The sequence below is a fragment of the Herpailurus yagouaroundi genome, unplaced genomic scaffold, assembly GCF_014898765.1.
Source record: "Herpailurus yagouaroundi ecotype Mexico unplaced genomic scaffold, PumYag 308, whole genome shotgun sequence".
Taxonomy (NCBI): domain Eukaryota; kingdom Metazoa; phylum Chordata; class Mammalia; order Carnivora; family Felidae; genus Herpailurus; species Herpailurus yagouaroundi.
Window position 1 is genome coordinate 5,763,829 of NW_024412525.1, and position 19,326 is coordinate 5,783,154.

The 19,326-nt window shown below is 56.8% G+C and overlaps 1 protein-coding gene across 7 annotated transcripts in view; it reads left to right on the forward strand.

Annotated features, from left to right (window-relative positions):
- Positions 1 to 5,275, forward strand: part of TMCC2 (transmembrane and coiled-coil domain family 2) — a 40,775-nt gene extending 35,500 nt beyond the window's left edge. For all 7 annotated transcript variants that reach the window (XM_040462349.1, XM_040462353.1, XM_040462351.1 and 4 more), the window contains 3 exons: positions 761 to 1,701; positions 2,931 to 3,066; positions 3,674 to 5,275. In XM_040462349.1, coding sequence (XP_040318283.1) covers positions 761 to 1,701; positions 2,931 to 3,066; positions 3,674 to 3,985 — 1,389 coding nt within the window. In that variant the 3' untranslated portion in view covers positions 3,986 to 5,275. The remainder of the gene's footprint in view (positions 1 to 760; positions 1,702 to 2,930; positions 3,067 to 3,673) is intronic.
- Positions 5,276 to 19,326: the final 14,051 nt, after the last annotated feature.

A 19,326-nucleotide genomic window follows, 5' to 3' on the forward strand; every position in this document is an offset into this window, starting at 1 on the left:
GTCAGTCTCGTGACTCTCCTCAGGCGTACTTGGTCCGTGTGATGGAACAAGAAGAGCTCTGGGCTGGAAGTTCTGTGTTTTCGTGGCTGTGTGTCCCTGAGCAACTTGCTTGAACTCTCTGGGCCAAAGGAGGGGCAGATCTGCCTAGACTGCATTTTAGGGATGTTTTGAGGATTGAGTGGATCGCAGCTGGGACAGCCCTTCAAAACTGGCCATGGGTAGGGGCACTTGGCTGGCTCGGTCAGTGGAGGGTGTAACTCTTGATCTCGGAGCTGGGAGTTAGAGGCCCACGTTGGGTATAGACATTACTTAGAAAAAAAACTTTTTTTTTTTTAATTTTTTTTTTCAACATTTATTTATTTTTGAGAGACAGAGACAGAGCACGAGCAGGGGAGGGGCAGAGAGAGAGGGAGACACAGAACCCAAAACAGGCTCCAGGCTCCGAGCTGTCGGCGCAGAGCCCGACGCGGGGCTCGAACTCACGAACCGTGAGATCATGACCCGAGCTGAAGTCGGACGCTTAAGAGACTGAGCCACCCAGGTGCCCCAGAAGTAAAATCTTTTAACACAAAATGGCCACCGTAAAGGAATACTGCTACGGTTGTGGTTATTGGGGGCTCTTGCCCTGAAGCTTCCTATTCCTCCTGCATCCACCTCCCAGGCAGAGAAGCCAAGGCCAGAGGTGTCCATTGACATAGGAGGGTATCCTCCCACAGTGTCACGATTTACCGACGCTTGCTTTTCTTGCCTCCTTCCCCAGGTTGACAAGGGAGACCTTGTGGCCCTGAGCCTCCCCAGCGGCCCCGGCCACGGTGATGCCGACGGTCCCGCCAGCCTGGACGTGCCGGACGGGGCCCCCGACCCCCAGCGGACCAAGGCTGCCATCGACCACCTGCACCAGAAGATCCTGAAGATCACCGAGCAGATCAAGATCGAGCAGGAGGCGCGGGACGACAACGTGGCCGAGTACCTGAAGCTGGCCAACAATGCGGACAAGCAGCAGGTGTCGCGCATCAAGCAGGTGTTCGAGAAGAAGAACCAGAAGTCGGCCCAGACCATCGCCCAGCTGCACAAGAAGCTGGAGCACTACCGCCGGCGCCTGAAGGAGATAGAGCAGAACGGACCCTCGCGGCAGCCCAAGGACGTGCTGCGGGACATGCAGCAGGGCCTGAAGGACGTGGGCGCCAACGTGCGCGCGGGCATCAGTGGCTTCGGGGGCGGCGTGGTCGAGGGCGTCAAGGGCAGCCTCTCGGGCCTCTCGCAGGCCACCCACACCGCGGTGGTGTCCAAGCCCCGGGAGTTCGCCAGCCTCATCCGCAACAAGTTTGGCAGCGCCGACAACATCGCCCACCTGAAGGACCCTCTGGAGGACGGGCCCCCCGAGGAGGCGGCCCGGGCGCTGAGCGGCAGCGCCACCCTCGTGTCCAGCCCCAAGTACGGCAGCGATGACGAGTGCTCCAGTGCCAGCGCCAGCTCGGCCGGGGCGGGCAGCAACTCCGGGGCTGGGCCGGCGGGGGCGCTAGGGAGCCCCAAGTCGAACACGCTGTACGGGGCCCCCGGAAGCCTGGACGCTCTGCTGGAGGAGCTGCGGGAGATTAAGGAGGGACAGTCCCACCTGGAGGACTCGATGGAGGACCTGAAGGCTCAGTTGCAGAGGGACTACACCTACATGACCCAGTGTCTGCAGGAGGAGCGCTACAGGTAGGCGCCACCCCTCCCGCACCGCCGCCGCCCGGCCGGGCCTCTGCCGGAGCGGCGGGGCGCCGGCTTTCAGACTCCGGCTCGCGGAGGCAGGTGGAGGTGCACATAGAAGGGTCCAAGGCTGCCGGAAGGAGCCAGAAGAGGCCCCGGGAGGCCTTCCTCCAGACTGGTCAGAGCGGCTGGGAGATAGGGTTAGGGGGCCTGACCTGCCGATGGAGAGAAGGCTCTGCCTGTCTCAGGAGCTCTGAACATCCCTGCTTGATGGTTATGTGGTCCGTGTACAGAAGGGGGAAACTGAGGCAGGGACACGGCCAGCTACATGGCCTCTCCTCCGGAAGGACTAACGGCACTGACTCTCGAGCCAGGTTCCCTGGGTTCAAAGCCCAGCTCTGCTCTTTCCTGTTTACCTTGAACAAAGCACTTAGTGCCCCCCACAGCTGCTCTCCGGGTCTGTGCCGCGGCAATAACACGGATCCCTACTCCTAGGGTTCGTGAAGGTTCGACGAGTCCAAACCTCTAAAGTCAAACTATGTAAACCTCTGGCACCATCAGGTTAAACATTTGGCAGAAGCTGGAGTCTCCGGCCCCTCCCCGCCCCACCTGCTCCGTGCCCTCTTGCTCAGGGCCCCTCCTGTGTCATTTGGTTGTCACTTGCTCCCTGGGATTCTCAGCGAGCTTTTCCTTAATTAGCTCTTTTTCTTTTTCTTCATATATATGAAGAAGGGTTAGAAAATTGAGGGGGGGGGGGTCCCTGCCTGAAAACTAACTACCCCCACATGAGAGTCACCTTGTGATACTTTGTGCCTGCAGAGCAGGGATTGTGTTGCTGTGTCGCTGTGTCCCTGGTGACCAGGAGAGCATCTCAGTCCAGGGCTTACAGGCTCGCGCCGAAGGCGTTTAATCCGAGTCCTCCGTTCATGAGCTGTGGGACCTTAGGCAGGTTCCTTAACCTCTCTCTGTCCCAGGCTTCTCATCTGTGAAATAGGATGATGCTAGTGCTTGTCTCGTGGGGTTGAGGGGGGTGAGGATCCTGGGAGATAACGTGGGTAAAGCCTGGGCACAATGCCTACTTGGAAGCAGCACCGTATAAAGAGTAGCTTTCGTTGTCGTTGTTGTTAAAATTGGAAGGGGACTGAACGCATTGCATGTTTTGAGGAACAAAATTGATCCTGGGGAGAGAAGGGAGGTCAGGGGGCCAGGACTGAAGTCACCCCTTCTCCCTCTGCCAGGTACGAGCGGCTGGAAGAACAGCTCAATGACCTGACCGAGCTTCACCAGAATGAAATGACCAACCTGAAGCAGGAGCTGGCCAGCATGGAGGAGAAGGTGGCCTACCAGTCCTACGAAAGGGCTCGGGACATCCAGGTACGACCAGAGACTGGCCCCGGGGGGGCCCCAGACGTGCTGAGAGAGCTGTCGGCGGCCGGAGGGTGAGGCCTTTACCAAGTGGGGGGTGATGGGCACAGGCGGGTCCACTGGCGGCGCAGATGGGCGCGTGGCTGGAGAGGGCAGTATGGGGCGGAGATAGGAGCCGGGCAGGCCAGAGGCTGGATTTCTGCGAGCCGACGGGCGAGGGCCGCCCATGCCCCCAGCTCTGTGATGGCAGCCTTGCCAGTGAATAATCGGGATCTGCGGGCTCCAGGCTGCCTGGAGAGGAAGCTCCAGGGGATTGGGCCAGCTGTGTGTCCCCTCTCCACTCCCCACACACACACACACACACACACACACAAAAACCACACCCCCCTTCTCCCCCCCCCCCCCAAAAATCGCGTAACACGCCCCCCCCCCGCGCCCCCCCCGCGCGGGGGCCCCCCCCCCCCCCGCCTGGCCTTTGCAGGGGGCGCCCTGTGCACGGGCACCTTCTCTGCCCTCAGAGTAGGTAGGGCTCCTACCTCTGAGGTCACCTTCTCTGCCCTCAGAGCGGGTCGGGTTCAGCCCACCCTGAGCTCCCACGCGCCCCTCCCCCCCGCAGGAGGCCGTGGAGTCCTGCCTGACCCGCGTCACCAAGCTGGAGTTGCAGCAGCAGCAGCAGCAGGTCGTGCAGCTGGAGGGCGTGGAGAACGCCAACGCGCGGGCTCTGCTGGGCAAGTTCATCAACGTGATCCTGGCGCTCATGGCCGTGCTGCTGGTGTTCGTGTCCACCATCGCCAGCTTCATCACGCCCCTCATGAAGACACGCCTGCGCATCACCAGCACCGCCCTCCTGGTCCTCGTCCTCTTCCTCCTCTGGAAGCACTGGGATTCCCTCACCTACCTCCTGGAGCACGTGCTGCTGCCCAGCTGAGCGGCCAGCCCACCCCTGCCCCGTGCTCCCCCCCGGCCCCAAGATGGCCACGCTTCTCCAGGAGGGACCCGGGGACTCCCGAGTCCCTTGAACTTGTTCGTGCGTCTGGTTTGGCCTCTTGCCCAAACTGTCCATTCCAGCAGCTCCTGCCCCCTTCTCCGTTCTGGCTTCTGTCTGACGCCTTCTCCCTGTTGGCCTGAAGGGAGCCTCGAGCGCAGCCCTGGCCGGGCACAGTGAGGACATCCGTGGGCAAATGGAGCAGAGGAGGACACCGGGATGGACCGTTCTGATTATTTACAGTCACACAAGGACTTCTCCCAGCGGACTCAGGATGCAGCAAGTCAGGAGGGTCAAGAAGAGGAGCAGGAGAGGGCCACGCCCCATCCTTCCAGGGAAGAGCCCAACCTGGAGACATCCACAGTTCCCTCCTGCGGAGATGGTTGGGGGGGTGAAGGCCAGACGGCAAGCGGAGGGGGGGGGGTGGGGCTCTGCTGGCCTCAGAGAATGCCAGGGAGAGAGGGCAGGTCCCCCCAGCCTCTGGGCACCTGCCGGGCCAGAGGGCAGGCTCGGTCCACCCCTGGTTCCTCCAGAGCTGGTTTGAGGCTCACTTCCGGGCTGGGCCCTTCCCGGGATATGAAGGACGCAGGCTCTGGAGGCCAGGCGGAGTACAGCTTTTGGACTTGTGTTTTCCCTGTTGTTCTTTCTGCCTGTCACTGGATCTGCTCTTTTCAGGGAAACAGGCCCCAGGGGCCCCCCCCCCCCGAGCCTCAGCCTAAGCCCTTAGGCCTCTGGGAGCATGTTGGGTTCTATTTATTTATTTATTTATTTGTTCCTTTGTAACTTGTCCCCCCCTGAGCTCCAGGGAGAGGGAGAGGCCCTGCCCCTGTCCTCTCTCAGAAGCCAGGGCCTTCTTCTTGGCTGCTGGGCACTTCCATACCATTTCCCCTCTGGATAATCCTGGCTAGGGGAAGGGGGGCGAAGCCACCCAGCCCCACTCTCCCAAAGCACCCCTCAGCCAGGACGGGAGGAGCATAGCCTCTCTTTTATACATCTGTTTATTTTGTATGTGTGTATTTGTGTGGAGGAGGTTGTTTGTTGCTTTATTTTTTTAAGGCTCTGGAGTGTTATGTATGGTTTCTCTTCACATCCCAGCCTTCCCACGGGCACTTCCAAGAAGAGAGGGCATTTCTCGAAAAACAAAAGAGAAATCCCTTAGAGCGGAGGAGGGTAGTGCCTGTCAGCTGTGGTGGACCTTCCTGAAAAATAAATATCCTCTAAATTTTCAAAGCATCCTGTCTAGTGTTAGTTGATGAGGCCATCCCCGTGGAAACCACCGGGTCTCTCCCCACACCCAGGCATTCTGGGTAACACTCTGGGCCTCCCCTGTTGGCCTGAGCCCTTCTTCCTTCAGGATCCATCCCTGAACAAGCCATCGTGCACCCTTCCCGTCCTACTTTGCGCAGCCAAAGCTCTGGCCTCTGTGATAGGGAAGTGAGGTGACACCACCCCCTCTGGCTGCCCAGAGCACTTTCTAGGGGGAGGGGATTGGGAGATTGCTTTCTAGGGCTTGAAGAAGACAAACAGCCCCAAACCCAGACAGCAGCAGCCAGACCTGGTGTGGCCACGAGAGGGCAGCAGAGTCCTTACTCACCCTTTTCTCGGGGTTCAGTCCCAAAGAGAGGCATCTGCTGGACTTACCGGGGCCTGATCATGCTGTGCAGCCAGAGCACAGATCACCTGCTCACCAGAAGCCTTGAGCGTGGAGGCCAGGCCCTCAGCCTCTGCCCCTGTGGCTGCAGCTCCCAACCCTGGCAGTTAAGGGCACTCACAGAAGGCACTGGATTCCCAGCAGGGACCCTGTAAGACCTTGGGGGGGGGGGCGGTGAGTACCACCTGAATCTTCCTAGTGAGAGGAGGAGGCTGGGTGCAGGGGGTGTGTGGGAAAGGCACCCACCCCAGGGTCCTGGCCCGTAGTTAGTGCACCTGCGGCCAATTCCCTTAGCCTCTCTGGCCTCGGTTTCCACATCTGTAATGGGGGATGGACACAGTAGCTGCTGATTTCAAAGGGCTCTGACATTCTGTGGTTCTGCGGGTCTGAGAAGTCACAAGTTGCAGTCGTGCCTGTGGCCTTGGGCTCGAGGGGGCTCTAGGAGTCAGGGAGCACTCCCTAAGGGGACCAGAGAGAGCACCATGGTGGCGCCTCAAGGAGAGCAGGCTTTAGTTTCATCTTCACCCTCTGTGACCATGTAGGAGTTTCAGCAGGTGACCTTATGGGGCCCTCCAACACTTTAGCACTCTGGGCCCTGCACCCCACCCGCGCGCGCGCACACACACACACACACACACACACGCCTCCCGTGGGGGCCACATTCCTGGGCCCCAGGTGTGTGTGGGGGGGGGGGGCTGCTCCAGGCTGCAGACATTTCCCACATTCCTCCCCAAGGTCAGGTGCCTTCCCTGCATTGGCTCTCAAATGTCGCTGCCAGCCCCAGTCCCCACTGAAAGGGAGGAGGGAAGAGGGAGGGAGGGCAGGGGATCATTCTCCGCTGATACTGAAGCAGCAAGTCCAAGAAGAAGGGGCAGATCGCCCCGGCCAGAGGCATCTGCAGAAAGGATGGAACTACACAGGCCTCCTATTGACAGGGAGGTGGCTAGGAAAGCCCTGCCTTGTCCCGACTGGGAGTTGGGTTTTGTTCCTCTGATGGTCACCGACACTTCCTTGTTTGTGTCTAGCCTCTCTTCCCACTGTAAAAAGGGAGGGAATCGCTCCCACCGTGGACCTGCCTCCTTCTCCCACCAGGGTTCACAGGGCCGCCCACCCTGCAGGGGACCGGCCTCCTTCAGACAGCAGGGCCTGTCGGGCAGGGGGGACAGTGCGGGGGAGCAGGCTCCTTCCTGGAGGATCTGGCCTGCAGGCCCCAGCCCCGCATCTCCGCCTGGACGCGGTGCTTTCGCCCTCCAGCTGCACCTGCCAGGCTGGCCCGGAGCTAGCGTGTTCGCAGTGCCCGCGCGCAGCTGGCTTTCCGGGCCAGCCAGTGGAAAGGGCGCCGCTGGAGCAGGTGCAGGCCTGGCGAGCATAGAGCCCTCCGACAGCAAGACAGCACCACCGGCAGAGGGAGGTGACTTAACCCTCCCTGCTCCAGTTTTCTTGGGCTGATTCTGAGGTGGGAAGGGAGGGGGGAGAAGGAGACAACTGGGGTCACAGAGCGGGAGAATATGCAACTGTAGCTGGGGCACCTGGAAGGTCCTCGCGGCTTCATTTCCCCATCAGTGGCCGGGCCATTAAGTGCGGTCCAGATCCCGATATTAAGAGCCTGACAACCTGGGTTCAAATCCCAGCACCGCCACTCACCTCAGACAAGCCTCCAGCTGCCCTCGGAGCGCCTCGTGCAAGTAGGAGTGCAAGTGACCTCTGGCTCACGGGTCTGGGGTGTGAGAGAGAGGGCATTCTGCACATCTAAGACTTCGGTACAGTACCTGGAAGGTGATCGGAGACTAACTCAGGGCAGTTGTGATTACTCTTCACCCCGAACCCCAGGGGATGTTCGGGTGTGGAAGAAGCCGCTCGGGAAGTGTAAGGCAGAGGCTGCGGAAACTTCCCAGGCTGAGGGTGACTCGGGAGTCAGCCTCTGATCCCTGACAGCCCAAGAGAGGCCCTCACGGCTCCCCTTTCCCGGGAGCGGAGAACCTTCTTCATTCCAGAGGCCTTTCACCTAAGTCTTACAGACAAAGCCGGCTCAGGCCCAAGGGGTCAGGCCCCAGCTTGAGGGAGAACAGGATGAGGCCTGCCTGCCCGGCCCAGGCCTGCTGCCACCATCCCGGGCCTATAAGTGTATGAGCACGCGGGGCCCTCCCTCCTCCGGCCCGTGGGCCAGGTACGGGCTCGGGAGTCAGCATCAGGAGGCCCCGGTTTGAGGCCTTGTGAGGTCGTGGGCCTCAGTTTCCTTATCTGAAATGCGGTGGTGTTCGTGCTGCCCAAGTGGCAGGACTTTCACGAGGCTCAGAGGAGATGTTGGATGTGGGTGCCTGCCACAGGCCACCCCCAGGTCTCCCCAAGGGGAGATAACCTGCAAGGCTGCCGCTGGACCGTCTGGGGGCCGCAGGGAGGGTTCTGACCTCCTTGTGGGCAGGGCTGGGCAGGGCTGGGCGGGGCTTGTAAAGGTGGCTGGCAGTGACCCCTCAGCCTGAAGGGCTGTAGCCAACCTCCAAATAAAAATGGAGAAAGCTCTCGGCCCCCACCCAGTGTGCTGGGATGGCATTTGGGGAGGGAGTGGAGGCTGGGACTTGCCCCAGCACATCCAGACCTGCAGGCAGGACCTGAGTCAGCCAGAAGGGCAGCCCAGGTAGGTGACGCAGCGCGGCCTCCCACACGCGGCTCCTCCGGGGAACGCGGTCCCTCCCCCGGCAGCCCATCCCTGCCTTTGACTCCCCCCTCCCCAGGCCAACTGTCCAGACGAGGTCTCCTGGGGCCCGGGGGTAATGGAGAGGCCACCTCCACCATGCCCCTGCCTCCGGGCAGCCATCTGCCAAGTTAGCTGTTTCCAAAAGTTCCCGGAGGGGATTCCACAAACTGGTGCCTAGGCTTTGCTGTTCATCCACCTCCCAGCTAAAGGCTCCGGTTGCCTTAGTTTGGTTCTTCTTACGGCAATTCCAGATCACCGGAGACGAGCCCGAAGTTAATGCTTTGGACGGATCTGGGTCTCTCTGGCTGGTCTGGGGGCTCTGTTCTTTGGTCTCCCGCAGGAAGGCTGAGTTTGCTCGGCACCACCCTCTTGGGTCCCTAGCTCCATGTGAGAAAGCACCCACTTTACCTGGAATTGGGTCTTCTTGCCCATTTTCTGGCTGAGGTCAGCCCCAAGCACCCAGAGTCGGGGTGGAGGTGAGGAGGAGAGGGTTTCCCACGAAACTGGGCATTGCGTGAACTCACGCAAGAGATAAGTCACCAACACAGACCTGTTATGTGTCTCCAACTGGACCTTCGTCCTCATCTTCTCAGCTGGTGGGGGGGGGGGGGCAGGTCAGGCCGAGGATGGGTAGAGCTGACAGGTGCAACATGGCTGCTTAGGAGAAAGGGCCTGAGGACAGGTCCCATCCCTCTCCTTCTTTGGGTCTCAGAGCTCTCGTCATAGTTTAGCGGCCCCAGGCGCAGGTGTGTGGCCTCCAAACCAACCCCACTTTGGCTCTGCTAAATTCAAGAAGCACGGTTTAGAGCAGTAAGAAAGACATGGTCCATGCCCTGATGGAGCTCAGACTACTGGGGACGCACGTGCGCGCACACTCACGCACGGACGTGCATGCACGCACGCTCACATACGTGGATACACTCACACACCGTCGTGCGCACACCCTTACACACATGTGCACTCGCACTCGCGCACACACGCGTCTGAAACACAGCAGGCAGAGATAAACACTGCAGTGGGGGCCGGGGTTGGGAGGTCCAGGGAGGGAGAGCGTCAGTCTGATGGAGAGCTTCGGGAGGGTTCTCAGAGCACTGCGGTGTGGGTCAGAGGCAAGAAGGGCGAGTCTCCTCCAGCACGGTGCTTTGGGCCAGGTCCAGGGTTTGCAGGTGGGACAGAAGACATCGTTCCATGGTGTAAAGGGATATGTGGCTCAGGCATCAGTCCTGCCCAGCCCACACCTCGGAGGGCGGGATACTGGGGAAGGGGCTTCTGAGTCCACTCACTTCACTGGGAAGGAGCAGGGATGAGGGCATCTTTCAGAGAGGAAAGGGACCCCTCACCCCTGAACTTCTGACGCGACACGTGGGGACTAACACTCAGCTGTGCTCTGTGACACCATGCAGGTCACGTAACCTCTCTGGGGCCTCAGTGACCCCACAGCCACACGAACGGAGAACTGAGGATGGAGAGGTCCATGTGGCTCCTGAGTTTCTGGGAAGATCCAGAAAGGTGTCTCTGCATGAGCCTAACTCAAGGGCAGGCTCCCTGCTTGGCTTGGGTGAGGTCTGTGAGTGGGAACATGTGCTGACAGAAGGGTCGGAGGGAGCGACGAGAGGTCCGGGACCCATGTTCTTTTCTTTCTTTTTCTTTTTCTTTTTTTTTTAATTAAGTAGGCTCCACACCCAACCTGGGGCTTGAACTCATGACCGTGAGATCAAAAGTGGCGTGTGTCTACTGATCCAGCCAGCCAGGCCCATGCTCTAACCACCACAGGGGTCCAGGGGTGCGGGGGTGGGGGGGGATCCCAGGTGTCTGGAGGGCAGTGAGAGGAGCCAAGCTGGCTCCATGGGGCATCCTTCCTCCTGCAGGGGTGGGGCTACAGACGAAAGAGATACCAGGGTTCTCTTCTCTGCTTGGCAACTGTACGATTAAAAAGGGCGTGGCTTCCGTGCACAGCCATGGTCTATTCGTGTATGATTTGAGGGTGGGAGAAAGCCCCACCCTGGCCCAAAGTCATGGCCATTTGACTGAAATTGCCTTTTTCTGTCTAGGACCTTGACAGCTAGCAAATGCTTTTTGTGTGCACTGATTCATTTTCTCTTCACCTCAACCCTAGAGTGTGGCAAACCCTAGAGATGAGCACACTGAGCCTCAGGATGAGGGGAGCTTACTCATGGACACAGCTGGTGAATGGCAGAGCCAGGACAGACCTGGGCTTGCCGAAGCCTGACACTCACCATTGGGTGAAGCATTGCTTCTTCGTGTGCAAAAGTAGGCAGGTAACCTGAAGAAGAACAAAGCCTTGAGCCATTCACATCTTAGTATGAATTAGGTTATCCCCTTGGACGCTTTCTTTACGCTGCCAGAAAAAGATAAATTTAGGGGTGGGGGCGGGGTGGGGGGAGTTGAGGGGGAAAAAACACTTTCAAAGAGCTAGAAATGGAAGACAAAACTTAAACAAATTTCATTGCCTTTCTATGTTTTTCTATGCTTTCCCAAAGCCGGGTTATTTAAGCCCCAGAATGTGATGGAATGTTCAGTCTCAGAGGGGACAGGCTGGGGGGGGTCCAAAGGAACCATTCATTCCCCTGTTCATCAAACCCGTATGAATATCTGCTTCGTGCGACAGATGGAGAATGCCGGGGAGAGCCGCGCAGACTTTTTCTCTTGGAGCATCTCGAAATCTATCCCAAAAGAACGACAAAAACAGACAAGTGACAATACAGCTTGGTGACTGCTGAAATGGAATTAGGGGCTAAGGAAGAGCAGGTAACCCGGAGAGGAGGTGGATTGGCAAAGCTCTCTTCACTCGATGACACATCCTTTGTCACATATTTTTCACCCAACCCAGAACCTCATAAGCCTTCCGGCCAGCAAGTCCTTCTGGCTGACTTACTTGAGTCCCTCTTGCCAGTGCACCCGGCCCTGCCCGTGATCCTAGCCCGTGACCTCAGCAGCTAGGTGAAGGGCCGTGGGCCTTTGTGGAATGTCCGGCCAATACTTCCATTATACAGATAAGGGGACTGAGGCCCAGAAACAGCAGGTGACGGCTCAAGGTCGCCACAGGGAGGCGGTGCTGAGCCTAGGCTCTCACCTGCAGGTGCCCACCCACCATGACACACACATCCGACAGCTCTGTACGTGGTCAAAGACGGAAAGTCGCAGAGGGGGCCCCTACTACCGCCTGAGTAGAGGAAGCTCTGAAGCCAGGCAGGAGAGAGAGGGTTGGGGAGAAATCTCCCCGCCTGCCCCAGGCGTGCTTGGGTGATGACAGAGCTTACTCCTTAGACCCAGCATCGCCATTCGGTCTCATTGGAACCTCACAAGCCAGGGCTGCTTAGAACTCAATTTAAATTCGTCAAAATTCAACAAAATCAGAAATTCATTTCCTCGGCGGCCCATTTCAAGCGCTGAGCGGTCACGTGTGGCCGGTGTCTGCCGTGTTGCATGGCCCAGATAGAGAACATTTCCATCGTGGCAGGAGGTTGTATTTGGACCGTGCAACTTGCGACTTGAGACATGTTACAGATGTCATTTCATGTCAAACTTTTTTTCTTAGAGGCGCCTGGGTGGCTCAGTCGGCTAAGTGTCCGACTTCGGCTCAGGGCACGATCTCACGGTTCATGGCTTTGAGCCCCGCGTGGAGCTCTGCCCTGACAGTGCTTGGGATTCTCTCTCTCTCCCTCTCTCTCTGCCCCTCGCCCTCTCCCACTCTCCCTCTCAAAATAAATAAATAAACCTTAAAAAAAAAATTTTTTTTTCTGAGTATCATTAATACATGTTTGTTGTAGGAGCACCTGGGTGGCTCAGTCGGATGAGCGTCCCACTTCGGCTCAGGTCATGATCTCGCGGTCTGTGGGTTCGAGCCCCAGCTCGGAGCCTGGAGCCTGCTTCGGATTCTGTGTCTCCCTCTCTGCCCCTCCCCTGCTCGCCGTCTCATTCTCTCTCTCTCTCTCTCTCTTTTTCTCTCTAAAAAATAAATAAAAACATTAATACATGTTTGTTGTAGAAAATTTAACAAGGAAACTCCAACCACAGGTGGTCCCTTCCACTATTAGCATTTGGCATATGGTCTCCCAGTCTTTTTTTTTTTTTTTTTTTAACGCTTATTTATTGAGACAGAGCATGAACGGGGGAGGGGCAGAGAGAGAGGGAGACACAGAATGTGAAACAGGCTCCAGGCTCTGAGCTGTCAGCCCAGAGCCCGACGTGGGGCTCGAACTCACGGACCGCGAGATCGTGACCTGAGCCGAAGTCGGACGCTCAACCGACTGAGCCACCCAGGCGCCCCTGGTCTCCCAGTCTTAAGCTTCCTTTAGAAGACACTTCAAATCATGCACGGTCATTGTAAACACTGCAAACAATAGAGGGGCGTAGAGAGTAAAAATATCCCTCAAGACCCTCTGTCTGGCAGAAAGCATGGTCAGCAGCTTGGCATGCATTTGTCCTCAGCCCCACCATCTCGTGGACACCAAGAGGCCACCGTGAGCACACAATCCCCAGCTCACTGTCTCTTGCCCTCATGTGCTTCGAGACTTCTAGTCCTTCCCCTTCCACTCACCCAAGGCCACAGGCAGAGGTGAGGGTCCTCAGGGTGGGTCCCTGGCCTCAGAGCAGCCCCCCTCAGCTGCCTCTGTTTTGGACCCTCCTGATGCCTCAGCCAGAGAAGCCCCTCGTCCTCTATCTTCCCCCTCCCAGGAATGGGGCTCTGCTCCCTGCTCCCGGCAGGGTCCACTCCCCCACGACATTTCTCCCAGCCATCCCTGGAGACAGCAGAGTGCGGCAGAGTGGTCGAGAACGTGGCCCTGGGAGCAGTTGCGGGTCTACTGCCTGCCAGGATCCCCGGGCCCCTGCCGGGTGTGGCGAGGCACCCCCTTGGTTCTCATGTTGCTCATCTGCGGGAGAGAACAGCGCCTCCCTCACAGTGCTGCTCTGAGAGTTAATGAGACGAAAGATGTGGAACGTTTTGCGTCGCGAGACAGATATTTCCTGTCGTCTCACCGCCCAGAAAACTGAGGCTCAGTGAGATCCAGGCATCTCTCAGGGTCCTGCTGGCGGGAGGGGGCAGGAACCGGGGTTCTGACACATGTCTGTCTGGCTCCAAAGTCCTTGCTGCTGCCCCCGCGGGGAACTCCTTTCTTAGCCCTGCCCCTAGGCTCCAGAGCACCTTGACTTGGGTCCGGGGCCCACGGGGAAGCCAGGAGGCACGCCACCTCCCCACTGCCACATGTGTGTGCCTCTGTGGACCTCAGTTTCCCCATATGTATAACAACCCTGTCTGTCATCTGTGCTTCTGTGACCTCCAAAGCCAGGAGACATCGGGGGCCCAGACTTGGGCTGGGAGGCCAGCCCTGCTCCTCGGACCAGACCGGGCACTGGAGAGGGGCAGGGGTGGCCGCTGCGGACACCGACCCCGAGTTAGCCTCGCTCTCCCAGGCTCCCCTGGGGCCCTGAGGTAGGGTGGGGTGCTCGACAGGCCTGCTAGGTGAGAGCAGGTTTGGAAGGAGTTTAGGAAGGGTGCGGCAGGGAGGGAGCGCCTCTCCGGCTCAGGTGCCATCGCCAGACAGGGACAAACCTGCCAGCTTCCTCTGCTGTGCCAGGCAGGGCAGGGCGGCCTCTTCCACAGGCCATGCCTCTGGCTCCGCTGCGTGACCACCCCGAGCCCTTAGCAAGGAGCTGGACATCCTCCTCCCAACATGCATCCGATGCCAGCTCAGCAGCCCTGCCTTCCTGGGGGAGGAGGGCCAGGGAGCCAAGCTCTGATGGCCCCCAGAGCTGTGAAGACAGGAGTAGGGAGCCTGTCCTCACAGGCCTAGCTGGCCAGAGGCTTTGTCTCCCCCAGCCACCCTCCCCCAGAGGGAACAGGAGCAGACAATGGCCATGGGTGACTCACCCATGAGCCATCTTCCCAGCCCCACCCCTTGGCCCAGCCCTTGACAGCCCAGGTTGTCCTCCGAGGGGGCTGGAGACCAGCCTTCCTCAGTTGCCAGCTTCCTCTCTCCTTACCCAGCCTGCTCCGCGCAGCGCCCTACATCAGGGTCCTCGGATGGAAGGGTTTGACCACAGCAGAGTCCTTTGTGAAAGCCAGCAGAGGCCACAGGACCTGCTCTCTTCTGCTCTGCCGCCCCCTGCCTCACCAGGGCATCACCCGCTGTCCCTGAGTGTCTGAGTGGTCATTGTTATTTTTCCATCTCCTTCTGGGGTAGAGCTTACACTCTACCTGCAATTTATTCCCTTCCAGCAGGCCAAATATGTGGGGCGGTGAGGAATCCCAGTCCATCCGCTTCGTGAAAGACAGCTCACTATTAGAAAGCATTTCCTTTTGCTGAATTGCAATCTGCCCCCCTGTAGCATCCACTAGGCAGCACTTCAGGAATTTAATGTTCACTTCCAATCCCCATCTATTCTCTAATTCTTTGTTCGGAGCCAAATACCCTCAGTTTTCAGTTATTCCTCCTAAGATTCGTTTTAAAACCTTTTGACGGTTTGGCCTGTATCCTCTGGAAACATTTCCATTTATTTGAGTTCTTCTTGGAACACGGTGTCTAGAATGGGGCATGGGGCTCCGGCCAAGGCCAGGTCGGCATAGAGAGGTACTGAAACGTCACCGCACAGACTGGCACGATGGAAATCTCAGGAGCTCTGTTGTCTGGCTGGCCTGCATTGAACTTGGAGTCCTCGTTGGCACTTTTTGGAAACATACGGCTGTTTAGCCACGTTCGTGTTGGATGAGTACACATAGGTCACCCCGACCTGCATGACTGCTGCCTCCAAGGGTGTGACAGCCTCTCTGTCTGCCTGATTGTGAGGGGGTTCCCTGGCAGATAACCCCCAAGGCTCAGGCAGTGGCTCTTAACAGGTTTTTACTCATGGACCTCCTTGAGGGCCTGATGGAAAACTGCTTTCTCTACCCGGAAAAATGTACCTACTCCTAAATTCCGCAAATCGGCACCAGGTCTTTCTACAGACCATCGCCGGACTCCAGGTCAGGGATCTCCGTCTGGAAGCTGATGTCTGAAAAATAAACTCTGAGTTTCCCTGTACAGACTGTGGGGCCTAGGGCACATTCCAAGAGCTGTGCCTGACAGCTCACAGAGCAGGTTCCCATCCTTTGCCTGAGACAAACCCAGAGTAAGGATTATGACCGAACAAATAGGAGGTCGAGGCCCACAGAGATCCAGTGACTTGCTCAAGGTCACACAGCCAGTCTGGGCAGAGCCGTACTGGACTTTCCTACCAACGTGGCGTCTCAGAGAAACCCAGCGCAGGCTGCCCGCCAGTGGGGAAGACACAACAGAGAAACAGCCACACTTGGCTACTGGGGAGACGGGTCCTGAACGTGACCAGCGGGCTCCTGCTACTGCTCTGCAGAGGCACACCTCGTCCCAGCCTCTGTGATGAGCTGTGGTTCTAGAAGGCCTCCCTCCTGGCAAAGGCAGAGAAGGGTCAGGCCGCCAGGCTGTGACTTGTAGGAGGGGAGGGACAAGGGCAGAAACCAGGCCTGGAACCTAAACCTTAGGAACCCAAGGGGCAGAGAAAGAGGCCCTGGCCCCCTCCTCTCCCTCCAGGTGAGTGCAGACACCCCACTTGGCAGGGAGCACACACCCCAGAGAATAACATGTGGTGGTGGGGGGTAAGTGGGGCTCAGGCTAGAGTGCATCTGAGTGCGTGAGGTTTACATACAGACACCAGACTTGACTATTTGACGTCAGTGTTAAATTGCCAAGAAATTCTTGCCTCCTAAAACCCCCTTACATGACCCAGACAACTCCTCAGCCTGCAAGGCCCAGCTCACACCCTTCAAGAAGCTTCCCCCAGTGGCCCTTGGCAGAGGGCCTTGCTCCCTCCACCCGGCCCTGTGTTTAGAACCACTCAGGCACTGCCTGGTCACTATCTGATGCCCGTAAGGACCGTGCTCCTAGCAGGTGGGAGCACTGGACTCAGTATCTCACCCTGGCCCCAGGCAGTAGGGGCTCAGTCCATGTTGGTTCAATAAGCTCTAGATGCCAGAAACGAAAAGTATCTTCTGCCTCCATTCTGAGATTTCAAGCTGGGTCCCAAACCCCCAAGGTCAAAGAAGGCCCGCCCCACTCCCCCACGCACTTCCCTCTTAATGAAAAGCCAATGATAGTCTTTTCAAACCCTCTGAAAAAGCATCTAACTGCTTTTCCTAGGCTGTGATGGGTGAGGGAGAAGGCTCCAGGGAGAATGTCATTTTTATGTTCTTTCCCAAACCGAGTTATTTCTCTTTGCTCCAAACAAACAATTGGCAAAGCTGCCGGGGCCGGGAAGGGGTCTGGAGCCTGCAGTATTGTCCTGAAGGCAGCCGGGTAGTTCTCTGTCCTCCCTAGGTCTACGGCCTGAGCCAGGGCTGGGGAGCTGCTGAGGGAGGGGCTCAGGTTTGCTTGGGCCTTCAGTTATGAACTCATCACAGTGAATTCATGAATTTGTATTGGTTTTCTGCTTTTGTCCCCTCCACTGGACTTCCAGGCTCGCTCCGGAGGGCAGGAACCGCGTCTTCTTCAATCCAGGATCCTCAGGGCTGGGCAGAATGTCAAGGACACACAGTAGATGCCTACTACGTGTTAAAGCAAACTTAAAAGGGGCGCCTGGGCGGCGCAGTCGGTTAAGCGTCCGACTTCAGCCAGGTCACGATCTCGCGGTCCGTGAGTTCGAGCCCCGCGTCGGGCTCTGGGCTGATGGCTCGGAGCCTGGAGCCTGTTTCCGATTCTGTGTCTCCCTCTCTCTCTGCCCCTCCCCCGTTCATGCTCTGTCTCTCTCTGTCCCAAAAATAAATAAAAAAAACGTTGAAAAAAAAATTAAAAAAAAAAAAAAAAAGAAAACTTAAAAGACCCGGAGCCTCCCCGCCAGTCTTCTATCTGGGGCACACCTGCCTCCCTTCAGGGAAAGGGCTTCTTAGAGCTCCCCCAGGCTGACTGGGCGGAGGGACTCGTCACTGGCCCATCCTCCCTCCATTCTCTTAGAGCTGGAGGGAAGGGGCCTTCTCTGGGCTGCTCCGGAGGCCAGCTCTTTGTCTCTGTTTATTTCCAGCCCCAAATATGCTTCTTAGGTCTTCCAGCCACCTGGCCTGAAGCCCCAGCCTCTCCAGCCTCACCTCGGCACAGCCCCACCCAGTTCACCTCCCCCCAGCCACCTGACCGCCCTTGACTCTACCTCATGCTCCACTATTTTTAGCAGAGCTCCGGGGGAGAGGAGAGGTGGATGACCTCACTGCCTCTTGTTTTTGACATCCTCTCCTGCCCCCACCCACCCTTCACCCTCCCCCTCCCCCACTCCCCCCGCATGTCACTTCCCTCTTCAAATAACAACAACCTAAGAGACGTTTCACTTTCTACTGATTTTGCGCTTCAGTATCCGGGAGGGTGGGTGAGCCTTGGGGCCCCGCTTCAGGCAGATCCTTTGTTCCCTCAGGCTGTATGTAACCCTTGGCCCCGCGCATCCACAAGCCAGGGACACATTCACTTTTCCTAAAGCTGTCCAGAATAGGGAATTCTTCCCGCTTTCCTGGGTCAGAATCCCAGTATCTGGCCCAAATTCTTCTCAACCTAACCTAAATTTTCCCTGCCATCAGGGTTGCTAGATCTAGCAGATAAAAATGCAGAGGGCTCATTTAAACTTGAATTTCAGGTAAACAAATAACTTTTTAGTTCAGCATGTTCCAGGCAGTATCTCACGAAGAAATTATTTGTTGTTTATCTGAAATTCAAGTGCAACCGGGCGTCCTGTAGTTTGTGTGGCAGCCCTAGCCGCTGTCTGCCTTCTTCTGAAAGCAGCAGTTTTCAAGTGTTCTGGCCTCAGGATCACTTTATATTTATACAAATTATTGAGGACACTCGAAGAGCCTTTACATGGGTGAGTTGATGTTTACCAGATTAGAAATTAAAACAGAAATTCTAAAAACAGTTGTTAATTTATTTTTCAGGTAACGGGTAAAAAGTAACAGTAAAAACTCATTATGTGTTTATATAAATGAAACATGTTTATAAAAATACACTCTAGTTCTCAAAACAAACAGAAAAAAGTGAGAAGAGAGGCATTGTTCTACATTTTTGGTGTTTTTTTCTAAGAAAACGATCTTTAAAATTTTTTTTTAATGTTTATTTATTTTTCACACACACACACACACACACACACACACACACACAGTATGAATGGGGGAGGGGCAGAGGGAGAATGAGATACTGAATCTGAATCAGGCTCCAGGCTCCAAGCTGTCAGCACAGAGCCCCAACGTGGGCCCGAACCCACGAACCGGAGATCTTGACCTGAGCCGAACTCGGTTGCTCAACTGACTGAGCCACCAGGCTCCCAACAAGTGTTTTTTTTGTTTTTTGTTTTTGAAATTAAATGTTTATTTATTTATTTTGACAAAGAGCCCACAGGTGAGCCAGGGAGGGGCAGAGAGAAAAGCAGAGAGAGAATCCCAAGCAGGTTCTGAGCTGTCAGTGCAGAGCCTCTGATGCGGGGCTTGAACCCACAAACCGTGAGATTATGACCTGAGCCAAAATCAAGAGTCGGATGCTTGACTGAGCCACCCAGGTGCCCCTTTGCAAATGTTTTTTTAATGTTTGGCTTAATGAAAGTGAGCTAGGTTCTTTTCTTAAAACTTAAAAAAAAAAATTAAGTTGCGGTAAAAAATACGTAACCAAAACTTTTCCATTTTAACCATTTTTAAGTGTGCAGTTCACATGTTAAGTACATTCACATTGTTGTATAAAATCAGATTTTTCTCGGGGCGCCTGGGTGGCTCAGTCGGTTAAGCGTCCGACTTCGGCTCAGGTCACGATCTCACGGTCCGTGAGTTCAAGCCCCGTGTCAGGCTCTGGGCTGATGATGGCCCAGAGCCTGGAGCCTGCTTCTGATTCTGTGTCTCCCTCTCTCTCTGACCCTCCCCCGTTCATGCTCTGCCTCTCTCTG